This window comes from Atheta coriaria, unplaced genomic scaffold (assembly GCF_025399875.1).
Source record: "Atheta coriaria isolate IRGN ID8LTWV9N9 unplaced genomic scaffold, Caltech_Dcor_3.1 hic_scaffold_3_pilon, whole genome shotgun sequence".
In the NCBI taxonomy this organism is placed as follows: Eukaryota; Metazoa; Arthropoda; class Insecta; order Coleoptera; family Staphylinidae; genus Dalotia; species Dalotia coriaria.
In genome coordinates, this window is record NW_027045445.1 from 25,368 (window position 1) to 45,781 (window position 20,414).

Below are 20,414 nucleotides of genomic sequence, written 5' to 3' on the forward strand. Positions count from 1 at the left end.
GTAATGACGTTCTTTCCGACAATTTAAGTAATGATTTAGAAGCTGGTTGGTAAATTTTAAACCATATTTACATTTTTTGTCCTATTAAGTTATGATAAACAAGCACCATTTAAACACATTTCTGCATAATTAGCTATAAATTATGAAAACTAGCTTTACATACAGAGTACTTAGTTTTTTTTGTATTGTCTTACCAAATATCTTGACAAATAAAGATAAAGGAATTCTGGGATCAAGAAGTTGACGTAAATAAAGTGTAATTTAATTTGATTATAACAACGAAATCAAACAAGATTATTTATAATTTCTTTTAGATTACATAATTTTCTTTACACTAATACTTTAACACTACAAATACAGTATTCACCCAGTAAATTTCACATAATTAAGCGTCAATAAAACTCTAGAATGGTGCACAATTACGTGCGGAACGTAACTGTAACTATTTTATGCACAAAAATAAATTGCATTAGCAAATACATAATAATATATTAAGAGTCAAATGACTAAACGGGAGTTTTATTCACGTGTGTGTTTAAGAAAGTTTAGCCACGTGCTGTTTTCACTATTTTTTTCACTCTATTTCTACGTTGTGGTTTTTGTCTTTGAACTTTTGTATTTCAAATCGTCGAAATTCGCTCGCACACTACTGGGAAACGTAAGGTAATAAATGCCGTGGCACGTCGACCAGCAGCAGCAGCGGCTGCTATACGAGTATACTCTAGCAGCAGCAGCGCCTTCATACGGTCAGGTGCGGTGAGCAAATACACAGGCGCATGCTCCGCCCCGTGAATAACGCCCGTGAGTAAAGTACTTTACTCACGACCCTGGTCGTCCGTTTTTAACATGTTGACGACGGCGCGGTTTTTGAGTCTCCGCCGCATCGGGCGGCGTTTGAGCATTATCACCTCCGTCTAATTACTTCAGCTGTGCGCCACTGGTGGTTATGCATTGCTATAGCAAAAAGCGATTGTTCTTTCAGGTGAGTCCGATCGAAACTTCGTGCGAACTGAGAAAGCAAAAACGAAATTGAAGCCGAAACTAAATTTCTTGGCCGAAACTGAAATTTCGGTCGGTCACTATTTATTATAATGTGTAATCCGAGTGACACATTTGGTGACAAAGATGCAAGGCCCTGATTCTTTAGGTGAGGCGAGAAGCAGATACGAGTATAACCTAACGTAGTCAAAAATGAATAAGCTTCGTTTCAAGTGAGCCGTGTACCACTGGTGGTACACGCCGTCGTGAACGTGTTAAAATGCCATTATTGTGTCTAAAAACCGTGGAAAAATGGCACTTTAAACATAGAACTAAAAAACTATATTAAAGGTGCTCTACTCTCCAGGTAGATTTGATCGGATCAACCTGTAAAAATAAATGTTAATTTTATTTTGTAATAAAATATATATTATTCAGATTACGAACTTTTTTAGTTAAGTGATCTTCACAAGCCATTCTAATTCGTTCCGCTGTTGCAGGCGCATTCAACCGGAAGTTCTCCTCGATGCCATTTTCTTTACGAGCCGCTTTGATTGCCTCCCTTATAGCAAAAATAGCCGACGACGCTAAAATCAACGGTGGTTCTCCAACGGCTTTTGATGAATAAACAGCTTTTGGATTTGAAGAATTTGCTAATAATGCAACGTTAAATTCAATAGGAATATCTCCAAAACCTGGAATTTTATAAGCTCCTGGTCCCTTAGTTAAAAAGGTACCATCTGGTGAAACAACCATTTCCTCCATTACGTACATTCCATAACCCTGTATAAATCCTCCTTCAATTTGACCAATATCAATGGCGGGATTAAGACTGTTGCCAACGTCCATGACAATATCAGTTCTCAGAATTTTATGATCTCCAGTCAAACAATCAATCTCTACTTCTGTTACAGAAGCTCCAAAAGAGTAGTAATTATGAAGCTTGTCCCCAGTTTTAGTAAACCAATCAAAGTTAACAGGTGGTTCACAATAAAATCCAGTAGCTGAAAGACTTATGCGTTGATCAAAAGCTGTTTGAATCCATTTCTCCCAATGGTCATTTGGGTTCTTAGATTTGATTGGTTCTAGACGTTCGTTAATTTTTTCACATGCGTTTTTCACCGCCATTCCATTTAAATCAGAAGAAACACTTGCAGCAGTCGGAATGGTGTTAGGCACTTTATCAGTGCTCACTTCGCTCGTGTGAATCATATCAATAGGTATGCCAAGAACTTTACTGGCAACCTGTATCATTTTAGTGTGTAATCCTTGGCCCATTTCTACTCCACCGTGAGTTAATAACACAGAGCCATCTTTGTAAATTAAAACCAGAGCACCAGCTTGCTGAAAGCTGTCGTACCCATAACCAATACCATATGTGGTGGTAACTATATCAATACCACGTTTTCTCCAACGGTTCACTTTGTTATATTCCTCGATCTCCTGTTTTCTTTTGTAAAAGTCGGAGTTAACAAGAACTTCTTCAAAACATCTTCGAATATTGCAATTGATTATCGGCTGATTATATATTGTACGATCACCTTCATTATACATGTTAATTCTTGCAATTTCAATCAAATCCTTCTTCAGGTATTCAGCAACGTCGCGGATCATACACTCCGCAGCAAAATTGGTTTGAGGATTACCAAACCCACGAAAAGATGTGTTTGTTGGTAGATTTGTTTTACATATTTTTCCAACAACATCAACATTTGGAATGCACATAGAGTTGGTGCAATGAGAAAGTCCATGGGCCATTACCCAAAATGATTGATCAGCGGAATGACCAGCATTCAGATATGATTCCACTGTTACAGCATGAATCCTACCATTATCGTCAAATCCCAGTTTATACTTAACCAAGAATGGATTACGTCCACCTGTCCCCGCCATATCCTCATCTCTTTCCAGGACTAATCTAACAGGTCTTTTTGTTTTCTTTGCAGCGAGAGCTACGTATCCTGCATATTTCCTTCCCACCATTTCTTTGCCCCCAAACGCCCCTCCAACTCTTTTAACTTTCACGACAATTTTATGTTGTTTTATTCCCAGTAACTTTGCAAGAATCTCTTGAGTCTGCGCATGTTCCTGATTTGCACAATAAATTTCAATTTCTTCAGCTTCTCTTGGTACTGCTAGGTAAGCATGAGGTTCCATGTAAAAATGTTCTTGATAACCAGTTCGTGCTTCACCTGAAAGTATATGTTTGCAGTTGCTAAAGGTTTTTGCAACATCACCGCGGTCCAATTTTGCTTCAAATGTAAACATTGAATTATTTTCAATGGCTTCTTCAATGGTTATGATGGGTTTTAATTCTTCATAAGTTACATTGACAAAATTGACAGCTTTTCTCGCTGAAAGGAGATCGGTTGCTAAAATGCCTCCTAAGACTTGATATTGACTGGTTACCAAGTTGGCACGAAAATATTCTTCATCGCCAAAAATCCCACATATATTAAGACCTTCTGGGATGTCTTCAGGGAGTACGTAATCAATCACATTTGGATGTTTTAGTGCGTTGCTGATATCTACTGACAGAATTTTAGCATGCGCTTTTTTGGTATAGATCAGAGCCAATTGTAATTCATGTTCGTATCTGGGCATATCATCAGTATAAACTGCTTCTCCGGTTGCCTGATTCAAGGCATTAGTGTGAACAATTGGACGACCAATTGGATCCGATCCAAGTTGATTTTTATCAACTGGAAAATACTGACTGCTTTTTGGTGTTTTTGGAGTAAATTTATCCAACGCGCTAAGATTTCTTGAATCTATGCAATGATTTAATTGTTTGGAAATGTTAAGATAAGTGCGGAAAAATAAACTCATTGCAAGAGAACGTCGATAAGCGACCATACCACCTGGAGCTGCTTCAGACAATTGAAGATCATCCAAAAGCAATTGATATGCATTTTCTAACATCTTTTCTTCCCACCTTTGTCCAATTAATTGTTTGATTTTCTTAGACAAGATGGTGGTTGCCGCCATTCCACCAAAAGCAATGTTGATATCTTCAATTTTATATTCTGGAGATTTAGAAATACAGACATTTACAGCGCAGTTTACAATTGCAATGTCATCATCTCGTCTACGAGACTGTTTATGTGCAAAAACATATTGATTTTGATGGGTAAATGGTATTTCTATGGCTTGCAAAATTTCACCAGGATTGACAATTGTTTTCCGATATCCTGTATAAAAATGTTCATCCATAAGAACAGTTCGAGTGCCAGAAACACTACATAAATGCAAACGTGCTCCAATTGCCATCCAAATTGGATTGAGATCAGAAATTGGACTTCCAGTCATGATATTACCACCAATTGAAGCAACACTTCGAATTTGTTTACCGGCAAACCAATGCAGCATTTCTACAACTGCTTGGCAAATTCGTGTTTCCCATTCTGGCTTAGTTTTTATGACAGTTTTAAAAGTAGATTCGATTTTATCTAAAGTGACAGCAGCACCAATTGATATACCATGAGTAGTAACTTCAATCTGGGAAAGTTCCTTAACATGCGACGGATAAATCAATACTGGATAGAGTTGCCCTTTAAACTTAACTTCCACTCCAACTTCGGTGTTACCTCCAATTATTTTGGCGGTAGGATATTTTTGTGTTAATTGAAGAAGTTCATCCATTGATGTTGGTTTATACCAAGTGACATTATTTCCTTTGAAGACCAAAGACTGCATGTCATAAACAGTTGTTAATTTTAACTCTGGCGGAAATATTGGTTCTTGGGATTTGTCATATGGTACAAATTTGCTTGGCACAAACAATTTATTATCATCACTTGGTTGCAATTTGCAACATTTATCACCCATGGCACACCCATTTAAACCATTAACTTTACCGTTGCTTATCTCATTGGTAGCTTGCATCACTTCCCAATCTTCAGTAAATGTTTTGTACCCTTCAATAATAGGTCTGTAACCGGTACATCTGCAAAGATTTCCTTGGAAAGTCACATCTAAGTCTTCCATTTTTGGCTTTCCTTGGTTTCTCAAAAGTGTATACATAGACATAACAATCCCAGGTGTACAGAATCCACATTGTGAGCCATGTGCCTTGGCAATACGTTCCTGTACCGGATGTAGCTTAGTTTTAGTTGATCCAATACCCTCCACTGTGGTCACAGCTAATCCATGCATCGAGCATACCGGTGCTAAGCAAGCATTTACTGGATAATGGCTACAAAATAAATAAATAACTAAAAAACAAAACTACACACCTAGCTTACATAATTTCCTGCGTATTTCGATCGTATTTGGACACCATAACAGTACAAGCACCGCATCCACCTTCCCCGCATCCCAATTTCGTTCCACATAGTGAGACTAATCGTTTAAAAATAGGAAATTACTTTTTTGAATCACATTGATTGATGTTGTAATTAAACCACTCCTTCACTAACATGTAACAAAGTAGCTATATTGCGTGACTACACATAATTGCACCAATTGTTATTTGTTATCGTTATTACAAAGGATACGTTTGTTTCTTAAATATACCAATAATGTCCATTCGGGATTAACGACGTTCTCGATAATCTAAAATAAAAGAATCGTTATTTTATAAATTAAAAACAAAAACATATAAAATTTACCTTTTTGCCATTGACATAAAATACTAAAGTTTCACTTTCCCGATTCCTTTGTTTCATGAAAGCCATGATCGTTCACTACTGGCAAATGCAACTGATAAATTAATTATTTATCAGCAATGGAAAATAACGAATATTTACTTTAGTTTCTTAAAGTAAATTTATTTTAGATATGGTTTATGAATTTATGATTTTATTTTGAGGTATATTTGAGTATGTATGTAAAACTATCGCAATAATGTAAATTAGAATGTGGAATCTAGTTCGGTGCTTAGTTAACTGCGCAAGAGCAGAAGTTGTTCCGACCTACTCGAATGTTGTTTTGCGACTGAGCTGAACAGAATCGGTGCTTGTAATGTGATCTAAAGTTTTTACTTCCACAAAAACTATATAAACCTGTTTCAATTGTTAATTGAAATCGTGACACACTATTTTTTATAATCCCTGTGAAGTTTTCTATAATGTTTATTTGATTTTTTACATTTTACATTTAGTTTAAAAACAATTATAAAAAAATATTATGCTATATTATTATGCTATTGGCCTCTATTTTGATGTTAAAACTACAAATTTAAGTTCGGATAATGACAAATATACGATTAGATACGAATGCACCTGATAACAAACTTAATTGCATAGTCTACTCTATGTTTACAGATTTATGTAATTGTCATACTACAAAAAACGCAGCTTTGAAGACTATTAAAATTTACTGAGCAGAACTTTATTAATCAACAATTTCACAACACAAATAGGTAACTAATATTATTGATTTTTATTGCGTATTTAGAATTTTAATAAAAATATTTAATTAATTAAATTATTATATTTCTTAATTTTTTACAGGTTTTATGTAACAAGCAATAACATTTCAATGATATTACGAGTACAAAGCATCCTATGTACTTAGATGCGCTCGTGCTCTTGTAATTTGACTAAATCAGCCGATTTCTCCCAGAGAGCCTCGGCGAACGTCATATCTTTACAGCTGTCGTACATTTCAATTTCCTTGCACTCAGCATAAAGTTTTCCGGAGTCATTTTCGCATTCTTTTGCCACTGAGCAGTAAATACTGGTTTGGGCACCTTCTTCCGCCGTCTAGATGAAAATTATAAGAATAAAAAGTTTTAAACAACATCGCAATTACCTTATAAATAAATTTCATCATAGGAATCCAAACTAACAGAAACCATTTAGGTAGATGGCGCCAAATATCAGTGTAAATGGCCCCCGGATGTAAAGCATACACGTGCACTTTAGTATCCTTTAGACGCTTTGCCAACTCACGTGTGAAAAGAATATTACACTGCTTTGTCCAAGAATATACCATCGATTCGTTGCATGTATTTACTGTTTCTAAACTTACGTTTGATAATTTTCCCATGATGGACGCCACGTTTACAACACGACATGGCCCTGATTTCTTCAATTTTTCTAAAAACAAATAAAAATTAATCTTCAAAGTTTTATCAATTTTTTTTCCTGCTGACTTACCGACTAATAACACAGTTAACAAATACGGCGAGAAATAGTTTGTTTGCCAGACACCATCTAGGCCATCTTCTGTCAGTCCAGGTTTAAGACCAGCCGCACCCGCATTATTTAACAAAACGTCAATTTTCTCCACTGTTTTGTTAACATCAGCACAGAACTCACGAATAGATTTCAGTGACCGGAAGTCGACTAATTTTATGGAAATGTTTGGGTTGCCGGACTTTTTGATAATTGAGTCTTTTGCTTCATTAGCTTTCCTTTCGTTTCTACATGCCAGGATAACATTTGCGCCTCGCTTAGCAAAATCTAATGCAGAATAATATCCAATACCTATAATAAACACACATAATAACATTAGGTAATACAATATTAATAAAGTTAAAATGTCTTTTCAATTACCTGTATTAGCGCCAGTTACGATGACAGTCTTACCAACCATACATGTGTAACTTTTGCAAGGGTTTGCCAACGTCTTGATCCAAAACCGGAAGAAGACGAGAACAGCGCCAACAAATACCACAAAATAAAATAATACACCGCACAAACTGCACAACATTTTTACAGCCTTTTGAATCTTCCACAAATTTTAGTAATGTAACATAATATTTAGCTTACTACTTAATACTAGTCTACGTGTTATCCAATATCCGATTAAAAGTCGTCTAATCAAGCACTTGGTACTTTAAACCGCGACAGTGATAACGACGAGACGTGCTTTTTCATAAATTATAAAGGTTATGAGAATTTGAATCAGTATACTCGTATTGCCATTGTATTGAAATTAAGATAAAAATAACTTGGATTAATCGTATTTACGCGGTGGGTAATGTATATTTATAGTTAAACTTCACAAGCGATTTCAGTGTGTTGTATGTTTACTGCATATACCAATTTAACTAATTAGCTGTGTTGCGTTGTAATACTTGTACCATATATTTAAATGTTTTGTTTTTGTTGTAATGCTCTTATCAGTTAAAGTAACACTGATTATCGTCGCTGTATGTTGATATAAACGTTAGTCAGTTGAAGTGCAGGTTGGCTGACAGTCGTCTTAACCGATCAATAACAAACCGCATTATATATGCTTTATAATGCTCTACTGTATTTATTTTACACTTTTATTTAACAAGTGCGCTCTAATGCTTTCTCAGTAGCCTGCGTATTTTTGACAGATCGAACTTTTTCTTATAAATTATTTTGGGTCGAATAATAGGGCCGCGATTTATTTATGTCTAAAAGCTGGTATCAATTGTTAAATCTTATTGAAATTTTAGCCCATTAGTATTTGTATATAATACTTATATAACTACGATCTATTAAACCGTTAGTCATATTACAATAGTATTAAGTATCAAGTGGCTAAACGAGGGCTTTACTCACGAGATTAAGAGAGAGCGAGAGTAGCGAGCGTTAAATCAATCAATTTCTACTTCCACTCCATTTCCACGTTTAGATTTTGTATTTGAACTTTTTAGATAAAGTACTTTACTCACGTACTTACTTTTTGTGTCTAAAAACCGTGGAAGTAGAAAAATGACATTTTATATCGTAATTATACAAATTATTAAAGATTAATTATACCATGGAATTGAAAAGCATTTGATTACTTTATCTACACAACATTTTATTTAATAGCACTAATTCCCTGTAGATGCATTTAAGTAAAACGTCAACTTCTAACAATACTTAATTACCAATTATCTCAGAGGTCAGCAAAAACCCAAATCAGGGATAAGTTTATACTAAAATTCTATATCAGATAAGTTTTTTAAATTGCAGGGAGTTACACTTGATTATTCTTTGGCTAAAACATTAAATTTGAAGCTAGCGAAAGGTAAAATACGTCTTTGGATTGAGAATTACAATGCGGTGAAAGATATCCAATCAGTCAGAACATGGATACTGATCAAATTAAACCTCCGAATTATAACTCCGATTTTCTTTAAAATTTGAAGATTGATGTAGCATGATACAAAAAATTTGTTTGTACTATATTTGTTGCAATAGTTTTATTGGTTTTTGAGTCATAAACCATTTTCAATTATTACATAAGAGTGGAGAGTTTGGAAAATTAATGTTATTATACCCAAAATACGCATCAAAAACAGTTTTACTATACACGTAGCTATATTGCTTTGCAAGAAAAATGCGAAAAACTAGAATATTTATTTTCTCCATCGTTATTTATAAAAAAATCAATAACTGAAATGTACACTTTTAGGGCATATTCCTCAAATAGATGATATTTTGAATCATTTATGTTAGTAGCATTGTGTTGGCCCAGAGATGGAGCAGCTATTCACTATGAAACTTGTTGCGCTGTTTTTGTTTACATGTCAGCCGTGCAAAGACGGCAATTTGGTTGGAAAACCTTGAAATCCGTCAAAATAAATTGGATTTATCAAAAATTTGCCGAAAAATAGGTGCACTGTGATCCGAATATTAATATTATGAGTGATTAGTTAGGTCGTGATTATACCGTACATCGGATAGTTATAAAAATGTATAAGTTATTTCTAATTTTAGTGATATTCTCTGTGAAACATTCTGTCAGTCGTAAGCATTAAACAACAACATATTGAACATTAACACATATTCTCTTTTTATGAATTTTGATCAGAAACTAATGAAGAGTGGACTGGACGTTGGTTTCCTACAGATCCAATGATACAACGTGAAGCACATGGCGGAATTCCAATGGGTGAAATTGAAAATTGTGATGATGGCAAAGTAATATTCATTAGTTTCCAACATAAAGATGAATAAAGATTAATAAAGTTTTTTGCAACAAATGTTTTAGACTCACTTAGATGTTGATTATGCTGGAACTCCCGAACAATATACATGCTTTGGAAACAGATTGTTGTACTTGCCAAATCCAGAAATTCATCCAGTATTAGAACATGATCACATTCCAAAAGCATATAGTGTAAGTTTTTACCAACCAATAAAACAAAAAATGTTTATAATTTACCTTTTTAGGCACCACATTACTGTATGAATGAAACAATCACCTACAAACGTACAATTCCTAGTTTGTAAGTGAGAAATATTAAAATTGATCAAAGTTGAATAACAGTATTAAGTTTTACTATCCATTTTTATTTTATTTATATTTCAGTGGTGGGCATAGACCTGTTTGGCCTCAGTATGGTGAATACAACTACTTACCAACTCAGCGATGGCTGCACAGTTTGGAACATGGAGCAGTAGTTATGTTGTATCATCCCTGTGCAAACTACAATGAAGTAGTACATTTGAAAGATATCGTTCGTAATTGCATGTATAGACACATCATCACCGCCAGCAATGACTTACATCAGGACAGGGTAGGTTTACAATATAACTGAGACAAACTTAGTAAACTAAAAATAACTCATGTTTTCTCTGTAGCCATTAGCGTTGTTAACATGGGGAAACCGAATGTTTATGTCGAAATTTGATGCGCCCATTGCCGTCAAATTTATCTCGACTTACGCTAACCGAGCACCGGAAACGACAACGAAAAATGGCGGATATTCGATGGGGTTGACCCAACCAGCAAAGAAAGTCTCAAATGAGAAAGATAACAAGATCTGTGAGAAGTTTACACAGATTTATTCCCTATAAATGCATCTATGTGCTTAATTATACCTATTTGCTTGAGCCGAAAGCATCAAAAGTATATCAAACATTCAATAAGATTATCCAAAGTATTATATATGTGTGACTATGAAACTGAAATAAACAGTGAAAATTCATGGGCGTTTAAAGTTGTCACCCACAAGGTATAATGGATCAATTTGTGGAATGGAGTTGAAATTTTATAGGTAAACTTTTAACAAGATCATTAAAACATAGATTCTCAATTAATTATTGGAAGATGATATAATTTAAACTTCCACTTTCAAATGTATATTATATAGATTTTTAAATGAATCACCTAATATACAATATAGGTACAATTTTTTGCTCGGCGACACGAAGCGACACTGCAACTCAAGTCCGAATCGTCATCATTCACAATTCGCCACAATGAATACAATATAATAATGATAATATTCCACATGTTTCGATTATGTCTGCTATGTTGCATTTTCGCTGTTAGCTTCCTTAATGCTTTGCTATTCCTTTCCCAACTGTCAGTTGTGATGTGTTAGTTTGTTTATAGATACAATGTAACTTTACATTTAGGTTAAGTTTTTTGGTTAGGTTTAGGTTGTTAGGTGTACACAGAGCGAAGAATACATTTATATTTATAGAGAGAGAGAGACAGAGAATTAATTACACGCATGTTTAGAAAAATGATATCCTCATCTCATATGTCATTTTATGTTCATCTTCATATTCACTTCGATTATTCGATAGTTTTTTTTAGTTAGTTAAGTACACATGCAATATATTCCTCTTTTGTTTTCATTTTGCTTCATTATTGTCTAATTTATATTAACATTTGTAGTACTTTAATAATATATATAACATCTTGTTGTGAGAGTAAATTAGCATAGTTTCTTTTGGGCCTCACTACCAACTAGTGTATTTACAAGACATAATACAATACAATACAAGGATGTGGGGTGTAGAAAGTGTTGCGACAATTCACAAGGATGTTTTAATTGAATGACTACAACTTACAGTTTCGATTAGGTTTGATAACCCACAACTCATAGTTTGCATTTTTTGAGTTTCAGTGTCGCCCGAGTCCAATTTTCTGCTGGATGAACGCCGATTTGTGTAAACGTGCACATTCATTAAAAGACTTATACAACAAGAGCGGACACAGACATTATGGGTGCAACTAAGTAATAGTTTTAGTTAGTTAGTTTTTTTTTTTGTAATTTCTTGTTGATTTTTTTTTGTGATTTTTTCGTGTTTTTTAGGTACTGGTAGGTACTTTTTTCCATTTTTCTCGAATCTAATTAGTAGTAGAAGAGGACACAACACACGAGTGAGGGGTTGTTGACGCGTGGCGTGCGTTGCCAATTATTTCCCGGTATCATTAGCAACTCAAATTGCAAACAAGCGGCCATCTTGTCAACGCCCGCGACGCTCACCAAAACGTTGAAATATTCCGCTTTCATATCTGTTATTCAATTGTTTGTGCTTTCAAATGTAAACGTAAACTTTGTTAGGATGGTCATTTTTGTTTTCGTTTCTCTTATGTTTTGGTTTTGAATCATTCGAAAAAGGACACATTCATGTTTTTCTTTTAAATCTTAAATCACAACTTGTGTTATGTTCATTTCGGAGATAATGACGCACGTTGTGTATACTACACAAACGAGACGTCATCATCGTGGAAATATTGCACCGATTAGTTTTTCATTTTAATAATAAGTAATATTGCCATATTTGTACAGTGTTGATATTTTTCCGTCTTCGCCCAATGTCTGACTCGCATACTCATCACATCCACCATCTTAGTCAACATTGTCATACTTCAACTCTGTGCCTTCGTTTGATTTCAAACTTCAAACTCTCAACTACTTCATGCTCTGTCTTACCTCATTACACTTTATATATCATATATTTTTCTAACTTTATATTTAAATATTAATTTTATAATGATAAAAAGTTTCTGCACTACAATAATATCTCACTTTGTCGCATCAACACACAGAGATGCAAGAAAAATGTTTAAATGTTACATTTAACCTTTTGTTATCTTGTTCAGGCTTGTTCGCACATCCTTTTTTGTATGTTTTCGTTTTTTTACTCATCTCTTAACGCTATATTTATAGCGCACAATGTATGCGATCAAAAGTACGCCATGACACTCCCAATCGCATACAGCACGCCCGCGGTGTGTTTTACATGTTTCTTACTTGATTTCTTCCAATTGACACTTAAGTTATGAATTGATGACTTTGTTTGCCTTAGCTTAATTTGTATAGCTTAATAAATTTACTTAATAAGTTTACTTTGAATCTTATGGTGTTGGTGGTGCTACTTAAATCCTACGCACTGTCACGACGACATAATCCAAAACACAAACGTTTAAAGAAACAAATAAACGCTACACACACATTATACAATACTAAATTAATAACATATAAACAAATCGTTAACTCTTCCTTGATAATACATGACTACAAATCGCTAAATTAACGCTAACAAGATGCAGTATAAAATTATCTAAACGTTACACAAATATATCTCGTATATTTTTTTTATCAACTTCTCATTATTTTAGTTTCCATTTCGCTATCGTCCAACCTTTAAGTCAGGTTAGCACAAACTACATTTGTAATCAAAATGATGTGAATGAGATCCATTTGAAAGCTTCGTTATAATCGACGAAAACAAAAGTAGTTTACATTTACGTTGAGACTGTTTACAACTTTGTTTCTTTGTGTAGCGCGTGTGTTGTGTGGCATTCGTCACATCAAAGTGTAAGCGCAGCGCGCATGCACGCAAATTAAATTCGAAAAAGCCGGAAGACAAGGATATGAATGTGTTTCATCGTGGATTCGTGTACGGATAGGTATAGGAACGCCGTGGTCGGTCTTCTCTGGCCAGCAGAGAATACCATCGCACGCCCTTACGTGTGTGACTATATTACATTTACAGTTTTCGATTGTTTTGCAAAAGAAAGTCCAAAGAAATGAAAAGAAATTAAACACAATCATTTTAATTTGCGTTTCGACAAGATTTCGAAATTTCCGGCCAAAATTTCGAAACTTACGAAACAACGTGTAGTAAAAAACATCTAACCTCAACTCCGTGAGAGGTTATGAAGACGCGACGGCAGCTTCAAACATGTCGCGTAAATCTAAGCGTTAATCTTACTTTAAATACAAGGGTTTCGTCCTATATAAATGACTCTAATGTTAAGATACTTGCTTTACGATCGATATAATTGATTAATACTGCGCTTATTAAACGTTAATCGTGATAATTCGTGCGATTTGTCTTCTCACTACAAGCGTTTTTTTTTTCTGCAATTTGTTTAGGTTAATTTCCGACATTCCGTGTGGTAAGAACTTTATTTACTTTAACTCGATGTTGCTTTCCGTTACTTGTCAGTTATTGATCCGTTATTTACGCGCGCCGCCATTTTGAAATTGTCGCGATCAAAGTTCTTTCACTCTATAATACAACTATGTTCGTTACAATAGAATATTAATTACTTAATTATTTCGTTTACTACGCGTCTTACGCGACTGCTTCTTTGTTTACGAAGTTAAATGTATCTTACTTTTGGTTAGCAAAAATTCAAGCACTAAATCGTTTTTAGGTTGTTAACTTCATCTCGGTTTGAAGCCGCCGCACGATTAACCTAGAATTCTAACCTAAAATTCGATTGAAAAGCATGCCCAGCTCGATTCAACACAACAAAAGGTGACGCCTTTCAGCGGACGAATTTCCAAACAAAATGGCAATCTTGAATCACAAAACAAACATCGCATTTTTATTGAGAAATTCATTATTATCCAATAAACGCATCAAAATAATGAGTAAAAGTAATAAAAACGTGTTTTATTCGTGTATTTATTGCATCATTCACTGTAGTATAATGTGTTGATGTTCAATTGTTTATATTTGTTGGTGTAAACATTAAATTCTCACTTCTAGCTAATCAAAAACTGCATATATGCTCATTATGTGGAATGTTTTTCTCTTCTTTTCTTCAACTATTGAAACTATTGGAATATTTCGTCTTTTATTATGGTTTATGTTAATTAGATTTAATTGTTAAACGTACTTCAATGAAAACATATTAGGCCTCTCGCTCTCTTGATCATTCTCGAAAATAGCTACTGATTGTGCACCTCTCTATGTCCAACGATTTTCATTTGTTCTCGCTAATTGTTTATTCATGTGTTTATCTTAATTATTAAGTTTACAGGTAATGATACAAATTAATTGAATCGATGCGGCAATAAGAATTTCCGTCTTTTTTCAATTTGCATTAATCCATTAATCTGACACTATTTGTAATGGTGTAGGCTAAACATCCCACTGCTCGAATCCATTAACCTTACTTGATCTCAAACCTTAACCTTAACTCATCAACCAAACGGAAAATGTTTCGTTTTAGTAAACTTGTTTTATATTACGTGCTCGTTATCCTATGCTTCCTTGTTATGTACAACTAACGTGAGATAAATTTTCTTTTTATCCGAAACAAAGATTAAACGTTTTTTAAAAGTTTCACTAAGCAAATCTAACACACTACAACTACCTGCCGATATACTCTATGTTCATATAATATATCTAATAAAGGTAAAAATCACACATTTTGAACCACCATTAGCGCACAACTCAAGTAAGGACAAACAGAAATCGTATTACTTAAGTATAATTAGAGTTACCAATCTTTCTATACGCCATTTTGTTTTCCATCATCTCTCGTTTCCCAGCTAAATCTAAATCTTTCTGCATCCTCTCCCTGCCTGCCTAATAAACTCGTCGTCAAAAGATTTATCGTTAACATTCAGTAATGATAATGTTAGTAATAATATTATTGCTACAGCAAATGTGTGTGTTTGCAAATGTTTATAATATTAATGTATATCCATCGTTAAACTACAAATCGTTTGCTGCTTCCGAAAGCACAACGTTAACGTTCTTGTCATTGGTTTGTTTCTCAATAATTGAATTCAAACAAACGCGTAGTCGTCGTAATTAATGTTAGCTTATGTTCACTGCTCGCTTGATGCTCTTGTTGCTTAATCACGCATTCAATAAATTCAATACGCCATTAATTAAGTAATATATAATCAATTGTTAAAATTATTCGCCGCGTCGACGCTAGCTAACACTCTCGTTATCGCTTAATTAAACTGATTAGTGTTTTTGTTTGTATTGTAAGTTGTAAGCTAATATCGTTAATTAATTTAATTAATTAGTTATTAATTTATAGTTAATATTGTGATGATCGATCCCTCCTGCGTGTCAAACAAATTTCGCATTCCGTTTTTACTCCACGAATTCTAACTTCAAAACTGTTAAATCTCATCATGATCCGCTCAAATTGTCCTCGTTTAGTATTAATTAGACTAATAGTAATTAGAATTAGATTATACATGTTTATGAATGTACTCAACAGAAAGCCGTAATCAACATTTTTGTTTGGTAATTAACAACGAACAATGTGAACAATGCGATTGCAATTTTGTTTGCATATTTTTTAATTTTATTTGTGGCTGAATGTAATTTTTGTCAGCTTTCATCTTTATCTCAAAACGATGCAGTTAATCCTACCTGTCGCTTTTTGTTTGTTTGTAAATAAGCATATTTGTGTGGCTTGATCAGTTTTCGATTTTGATCGAATTACGAATTGTTGATGCTGAGATTCTACGTGCTGATTTTCCTTTGCTGATTTGCACTGTGAGGTCCGGTTGACTTGCGATGAGTTTGTTTTATCTATAAATGGGAATTGAAAATTTACATTTGCCTGAAACTTAAATTACTTTATCATAGGATACTTACATTTTTAAAGTCCAAAGTATGACCCAATGGTGCCAGCCAAGCAAATGCCCAGTACGGAGAGGCAAACCAAGATCATGATCTTCTTCTGCAGAATGCAACATACCAAAAAAGGTTACAAAAAGGCAATGTGTTGTTGCAAATTCAAAATGGCTACCCTCTACTACACAATATCATCTAACACCTTGGTCTTTCAAACTCTAGTTGCGCTTTCCTTTCTCATTTAAATAATCATCATCGAATTGCCAATAAAAGAAAACCAAATGGAATAAACGAATGCAAAATAAAAATTATAAAAAACACAAATTTATTTAATCGTAACTCCTCCAATAAACTGAATATTAAATAATAGTAAACATAAACGAATATAAATTAATTACACGCACACACAGGTTAGGTTATAATGTACAATCGATGATGCGTGATCATTACGCTGATCATAATCGCATAATTGGCGTAGTTACCACATTTTGTAAATCTCAAATAAAATGCGTTCATTACACCCCATCAGATTTTCTCACTGCATTTAACCTCAATTATGCTCTACCTAAAATTCACAAAGTTGGCGCTAACACAATACCCCTGCATCTAACTAGTCACTTGTTTTAATTTAATATAATCGTTTCACCTAATAATTTATCATTATAATTCGTATATTTTGTCAACACTCTTGTTCTGTTCAACTAGTAGGTTATGATCTATCTAATATATGAATTTATATCTCATTATATCATCAATTTTATAGTTTTTGTTTAAAGATTAGGTTATAATGTACATGTATGACAATTAGATAAATAATAACTTGGAACACACAAAAATATGTCTTTGGTTCATTAAACATTTTGTTCCTTCATAGTTAATCACCTTCAATATTCATGAAGATAAACTTTTTTCAGTTTCGATAACCGCAGGAACAATAAATTTACATTACTGTCCATTTCATACACATGTAGATATTCTAAATATGTTGCAGTGATGTATTATAGTTTTGTCATTAACTCAGTTCAACAGAAAACGAATCTATGAGATAAGTTTTTAACAGATCTACGCAATTGTTTTTATCTCCATAATATGGTGCTATTACGTTGCGCTGAGTATGTTTCGCTTTTAAACTTATTCAGGTTATGCAATACAATGTGACATAACCAAATATATAACTTATAAAAATGGTAATACATTGGTATATTGACAGTTGAAAAACTTAACCATTTTTACGTTAGTAAATCCACACTCGCTTACAAACCTAGATTGAATCGCATAATTAAATTAAAATTATCTAAATAAGTTTAATTATATATCATACGTATTGCAAATGTGTCTATACAATATTTACAAAAAAGTTTATCAACGCTAAATTCACTTCAATCAAATCTCATTTATCATTGACAGTATTTTTAATCCCATGTTGTTTGAATTTTATCCTCCATATTGTATTTCGACGTTTTTACGTTTTCTAATGCATTCGTTTATTGCTTAGATATACGAATTGAACGACGCGGATGTGGATCTAACCTCGCCTATTAAAATTAAGTTTATTTTAAAACAATGACGTCATCCTGTGTCAATGGCATCCACAAAGATAACAAAAAAGTGCACCACAATGTCGTCATCTCCTTTGGGGTGTACAGCCATGCGACGACTTTCCGTTATTTAGATTTACTTTTTTTGTTTTTATTTGAATTTCAGTGGTTGGCAGCGATGAAACAAAAGTTGTTTGGTCCCACTACACACCCGAGTGAGTAATAAATTCCATAAGCTTTGCATTAATCCTAGTCCGCAGTGACACATCCTGTTCCGACGTTACAACAATTTTATTGATTTATTGTTCTCGTTCCGTTGTTCCTCTCATTATTTATTTTTTCAACACGTGCGTGTATTTTTTAGGTTGCCTACATTGCGCAGCACATGAGTAAGGGTGATATGTCGCCATTTTGTGCACTGTGTTCCATTTGACATTGGGATTGAAACGCAAGAGATAAGGTTAGTTGTTTGGCGGTGGTAGGTGGTATTTGTGGTTGTGAGGAATTTTATTTTTGTGATGTTCGCCACGTTGGTAGTTAAACACCCGGCAACAGGGTTGCTAAAATAACGATAAGTATGATGATGGCCACTGCCAAGCAGATAAAGATGAAGATCTTTTTCTGTGAACAAACAAAGTAAAAACAAAAATAAAATTTTATGTTGCGATTTGCAAGAGTTAAATAAAAATAAAACTTTGTTTAAAAATAAAAGTAATATTAAACTGACTAGAAGACTAGAAATTATAATTAATGAAAAGTAAAATTAAAACAAGGCAAAAACTCTTCACACAAACAACTCAATTTGTAGCTGACAAAAGCTAAACACACTCAAAACAAAACACTCAAACAAAGGAAATTATGACCAATTAAATGAATGATATTGAAGGCATTCAGCAATACACACATTAAAATCACGCTACGCCAGATAGGTGGCGATACTGCACATCAAACAAACACACAATGTGAACATAATGGCTGCGAGTGAGTGAAAATCAGAATAGCTACGACAAGAAAAACAGCAAATGCAGAAAAAATAATACATATAGTGTATGGATAAATATGTCTTGTGATTATGGTGATTTGTATTTAGGAATGATCTAGAATAAAAATGTTTCCTTTGCAAATAGTTTAACGATAGGAGTCCCCATTGTGAGCAAGTGTTCGCCCTTACCTTTCTCGCCTTGCTCTGATACTCTTTGGCAGCTTTGATTTGCAGCTTGCTCGATTCAATGTGATTTTGCGTCTGGCCAACGTGATACTCGACGCGATCGACCAGCTCGCCCTGATGCGTCGGTGGGCGTCAGGGGCCGCCATTTTGTGAGGACGGACGTGAGACAGAGATTTGCGGGGGATCGTGCGTGTTTGTGATACAAGCGAGTAAGATGACAAGATGACACCAGTACGAGTATAAATACAAATAGATACAGTAACACACCAACCATCAGTAGAGAGCGTCACCATTCAGCGGCGAGTAGGCGAGCCATAAGTGTCATCGTAAAGTTAGGTTATGTACATGTACAATTATTAGACATCCAGTTACATATTAGATTTATACACAGCACGCCAAGAGTGTTGAGTTGACATTCAGTTATAGAATATTAGAACATAACCAAGCACACAAAATATCCACACACCAGTAGATTATGATTGAGGTTAAGAGTAGTAATGACAGCAGCAAGTAGAGTTAGTTTTTTAGACCAAATCGTTGTGTAACGTTTTTAGAATATGTTATTCGTGACACCAAACACAACGAAAGCACACATCATATATAATAATACATAGTACATAGATTAGTAAATAAATAAATAAAAAGGGGGAGGATTTAGGTTAAATGTATAAAAATTTGTATAAAATTGATGTTTGAAAGGATAATGAATAGAAGTTGTTGGTAACAACATGGAACATAAAAAGAGAAACAAAAACAAATTAAAAGCGAGAAAACACTGTTCCTTATCACTAGAATTAAGTGAGGGCGTGCGGTCGTGGACCGACGATGGACTCACCCGTCGCGCTTTGCTCTGATATTTGAGGGCTTTCTTGGTATCTTGCGTCGCCGTCTGCACGTAGTCGACGGCGTGCTCTACATGGTATTCGATACGATCGATCATTTCGCCCTAATGCGAGGCGCGTGCAACAGAAGATGACAGACAGCCAAGGTGAAAGAGAAGAAAACATACCCCAATGTTAATTCAATTATTCAACCAATGCATTATTACAACCGACATGAACAAGTTAGATCATCTAAATTATCATTTCAAAAATAAATATCCCCTACATGCGTGATTAGTAACAAATACAGAATGTTTCAGATATTCACTTATAGAAACACTCTGTATTTAGGAAAATGTCCGAAAGCATTAGCGTCGCCTATCGGTGACTGAAAAGCACGTGCTTTCGTTTCGCA

General features: G+C 34.2%; 4 protein-coding genes across 8 annotated transcripts in view; 1 reads left to right on the forward strand and 3 right to left on the reverse strand.

Annotated features, from left to right (window-relative positions):
• Positions 1-284: 284 nt before the first annotated feature.
• LOC135804006 (xanthine dehydrogenase-like) lies at positions 285-5,921 on the reverse strand. The gene is made up of 5 exons (XM_065317758.1): positions 5,589-5,921; positions 5,475-5,532; positions 5,223-5,319; positions 1,426-5,173; positions 285-1,365 (listed from the first exon to the last, which is right to left on the reverse strand). Exons 1-5 carry the CDS (start codon positions 5,652-5,654, stop codon positions 1,324-1,326), a joined length of 4,011 nt encoding a protein of 1,336 aa, XP_065173830.1. The 5' UTR covers positions 5,655-5,921; the 3' UTR covers positions 285-1,323.
• Positions 5,922-6,391: 470 nt separating this feature from the next.
• LOC135804009 (retinol dehydrogenase 12-like) lies at positions 6,392-8,106 on the reverse strand. Its single transcript, XM_065317761.1, has 4 exons — positions 7,479-8,106; positions 7,080-7,409; positions 6,733-7,019; positions 6,392-6,683 (listed from the first exon to the last, which is right to left on the reverse strand). The coding sequence occupies exons 1-4, from the start codon at positions 7,633-7,635 to the stop codon at positions 6,492-6,494; spliced, it is 966 nt and encodes a 321-aa protein (XP_065173833.1). The 5' UTR covers positions 7,636-8,106; the 3' UTR covers positions 6,392-6,491.
• Positions 8,107-9,398: 1,292 nt separating this feature from the next.
• On the forward strand, positions 9,399-10,819 carry LOC135804011 (uncharacterized). 2 transcript variants are annotated; one of them, XM_065317767.1, is made up of 6 exons: positions 9,399-9,582; positions 9,700-9,809; positions 9,880-10,008; positions 10,062-10,117; positions 10,201-10,408; positions 10,473-10,819. In XM_065317767.1, exons 2-6 carry the CDS (start codon positions 9,744-9,746, stop codon positions 10,686-10,688), a joined length of 675 nt encoding a protein of 224 aa, XP_065173839.1. In that variant the 5' UTR covers positions 9,399-9,582; positions 9,700-9,743; the 3' UTR covers positions 10,689-10,819. The 2 variants fall into 2 exon arrangements, with proteins under 2 accessions (XP_065173839.1, XP_065173838.1); XM_065317766.1 differs by having other exon boundaries at positions 9,400-9,635.
• A 101-nt stretch (positions 10,820-10,920) lies between these two features.
• Syx1A (Syntaxin 1A) overlaps positions 10,921-20,414 on the reverse strand; it is a 35,449-nt gene continuing 25,955 nt past the window's right edge. Inside the window, exons 8-10 of one of the 4 annotated variants that reach the window (XM_065317764.1) lie at positions 20,014-20,124; positions 16,494-16,578; positions 10,921-16,427 (exon numbers count right to left, since the gene is read on the reverse strand). In XM_065317764.1, the coding sequence (XP_065173836.1) occupies positions 16,498-16,578; positions 20,014-20,124 (192 nt within the window). In that variant the 3' untranslated portion in view covers positions 10,921-16,427; positions 16,494-16,497. Of the gene's footprint in view, positions 16,428-16,493; positions 16,579-16,780; positions 18,632-19,181; positions 19,293-20,013; positions 20,125-20,414 lie in introns of those variants that run through there. The other 3 variants (XM_065317763.1, XM_065317762.1, XM_065317765.1) reach the window with 3 other exon arrangements.

Excerpts from the sequence above, each read along its gene's own strand:
- LOC135804006 (XM_065317758.1), bottom strand. The coding sequence starts at position 5,654 with ATGGCTTTCATGAAACAAAGGAATCGGGAAAGTGAAACTTTAGTATTT. Across the intron at positions 5,320-5,474 it reads GGTATATTTAAGAAACAAAC|TCTCACTATGTGGAACGAAA; the intron begins GTATCCTTTGTA and ends TTAAACGATTAG. Across the intron at positions 1,366-1,425 it reads AAGATCACTTAACTAAAAAA|GTTGATCCGATCAAATCTAC; the intron begins GTTCGTAATCTG and ends TTATTTTTACAG.
- LOC135804009 (XM_065317761.1), bottom strand. The coding sequence starts at position 7,635 with ATGTTGTGCAGTTTGTGCGGTGTATTATTTTATTTTGTGGTATTTGTT. Across the intron at positions 7,410-7,478 it reads CGTAACTGGCGCTAATACAG|GTATTGGATATTATTCTGCA; the intron begins GTAATTGAAAAG and ends TGTTTATTATAG. Across the intron at positions 7,020-7,079 it reads GTTAACTGTGTTATTAGTCG|AAAAATTGAAGAAATCAGGG; the intron begins GTAAGTCAGCAG and ends ATTTGTTTTTAG.
- LOC135804011 (XM_065317766.1), top strand. The coding sequence starts at position 9,581 with ATGTATAAGTTATTTCTAATTTTAGTGATATTCTCTGTGAAACATTCT. Across the intron at positions 9,636-9,699 it reads TGTGAAACATTCTGTCAGTC|AAACTAATGAAGAGTGGACT; the intron begins GTAAGCATTAAA and ends AATTTTGATCAG. Across the intron at positions 9,810-9,879 it reads AAAATTGTGATGATGGCAAA|ACTCACTTAGATGTTGATTA; the intron begins GTAATATTCATT and ends CAAATGTTTTAG.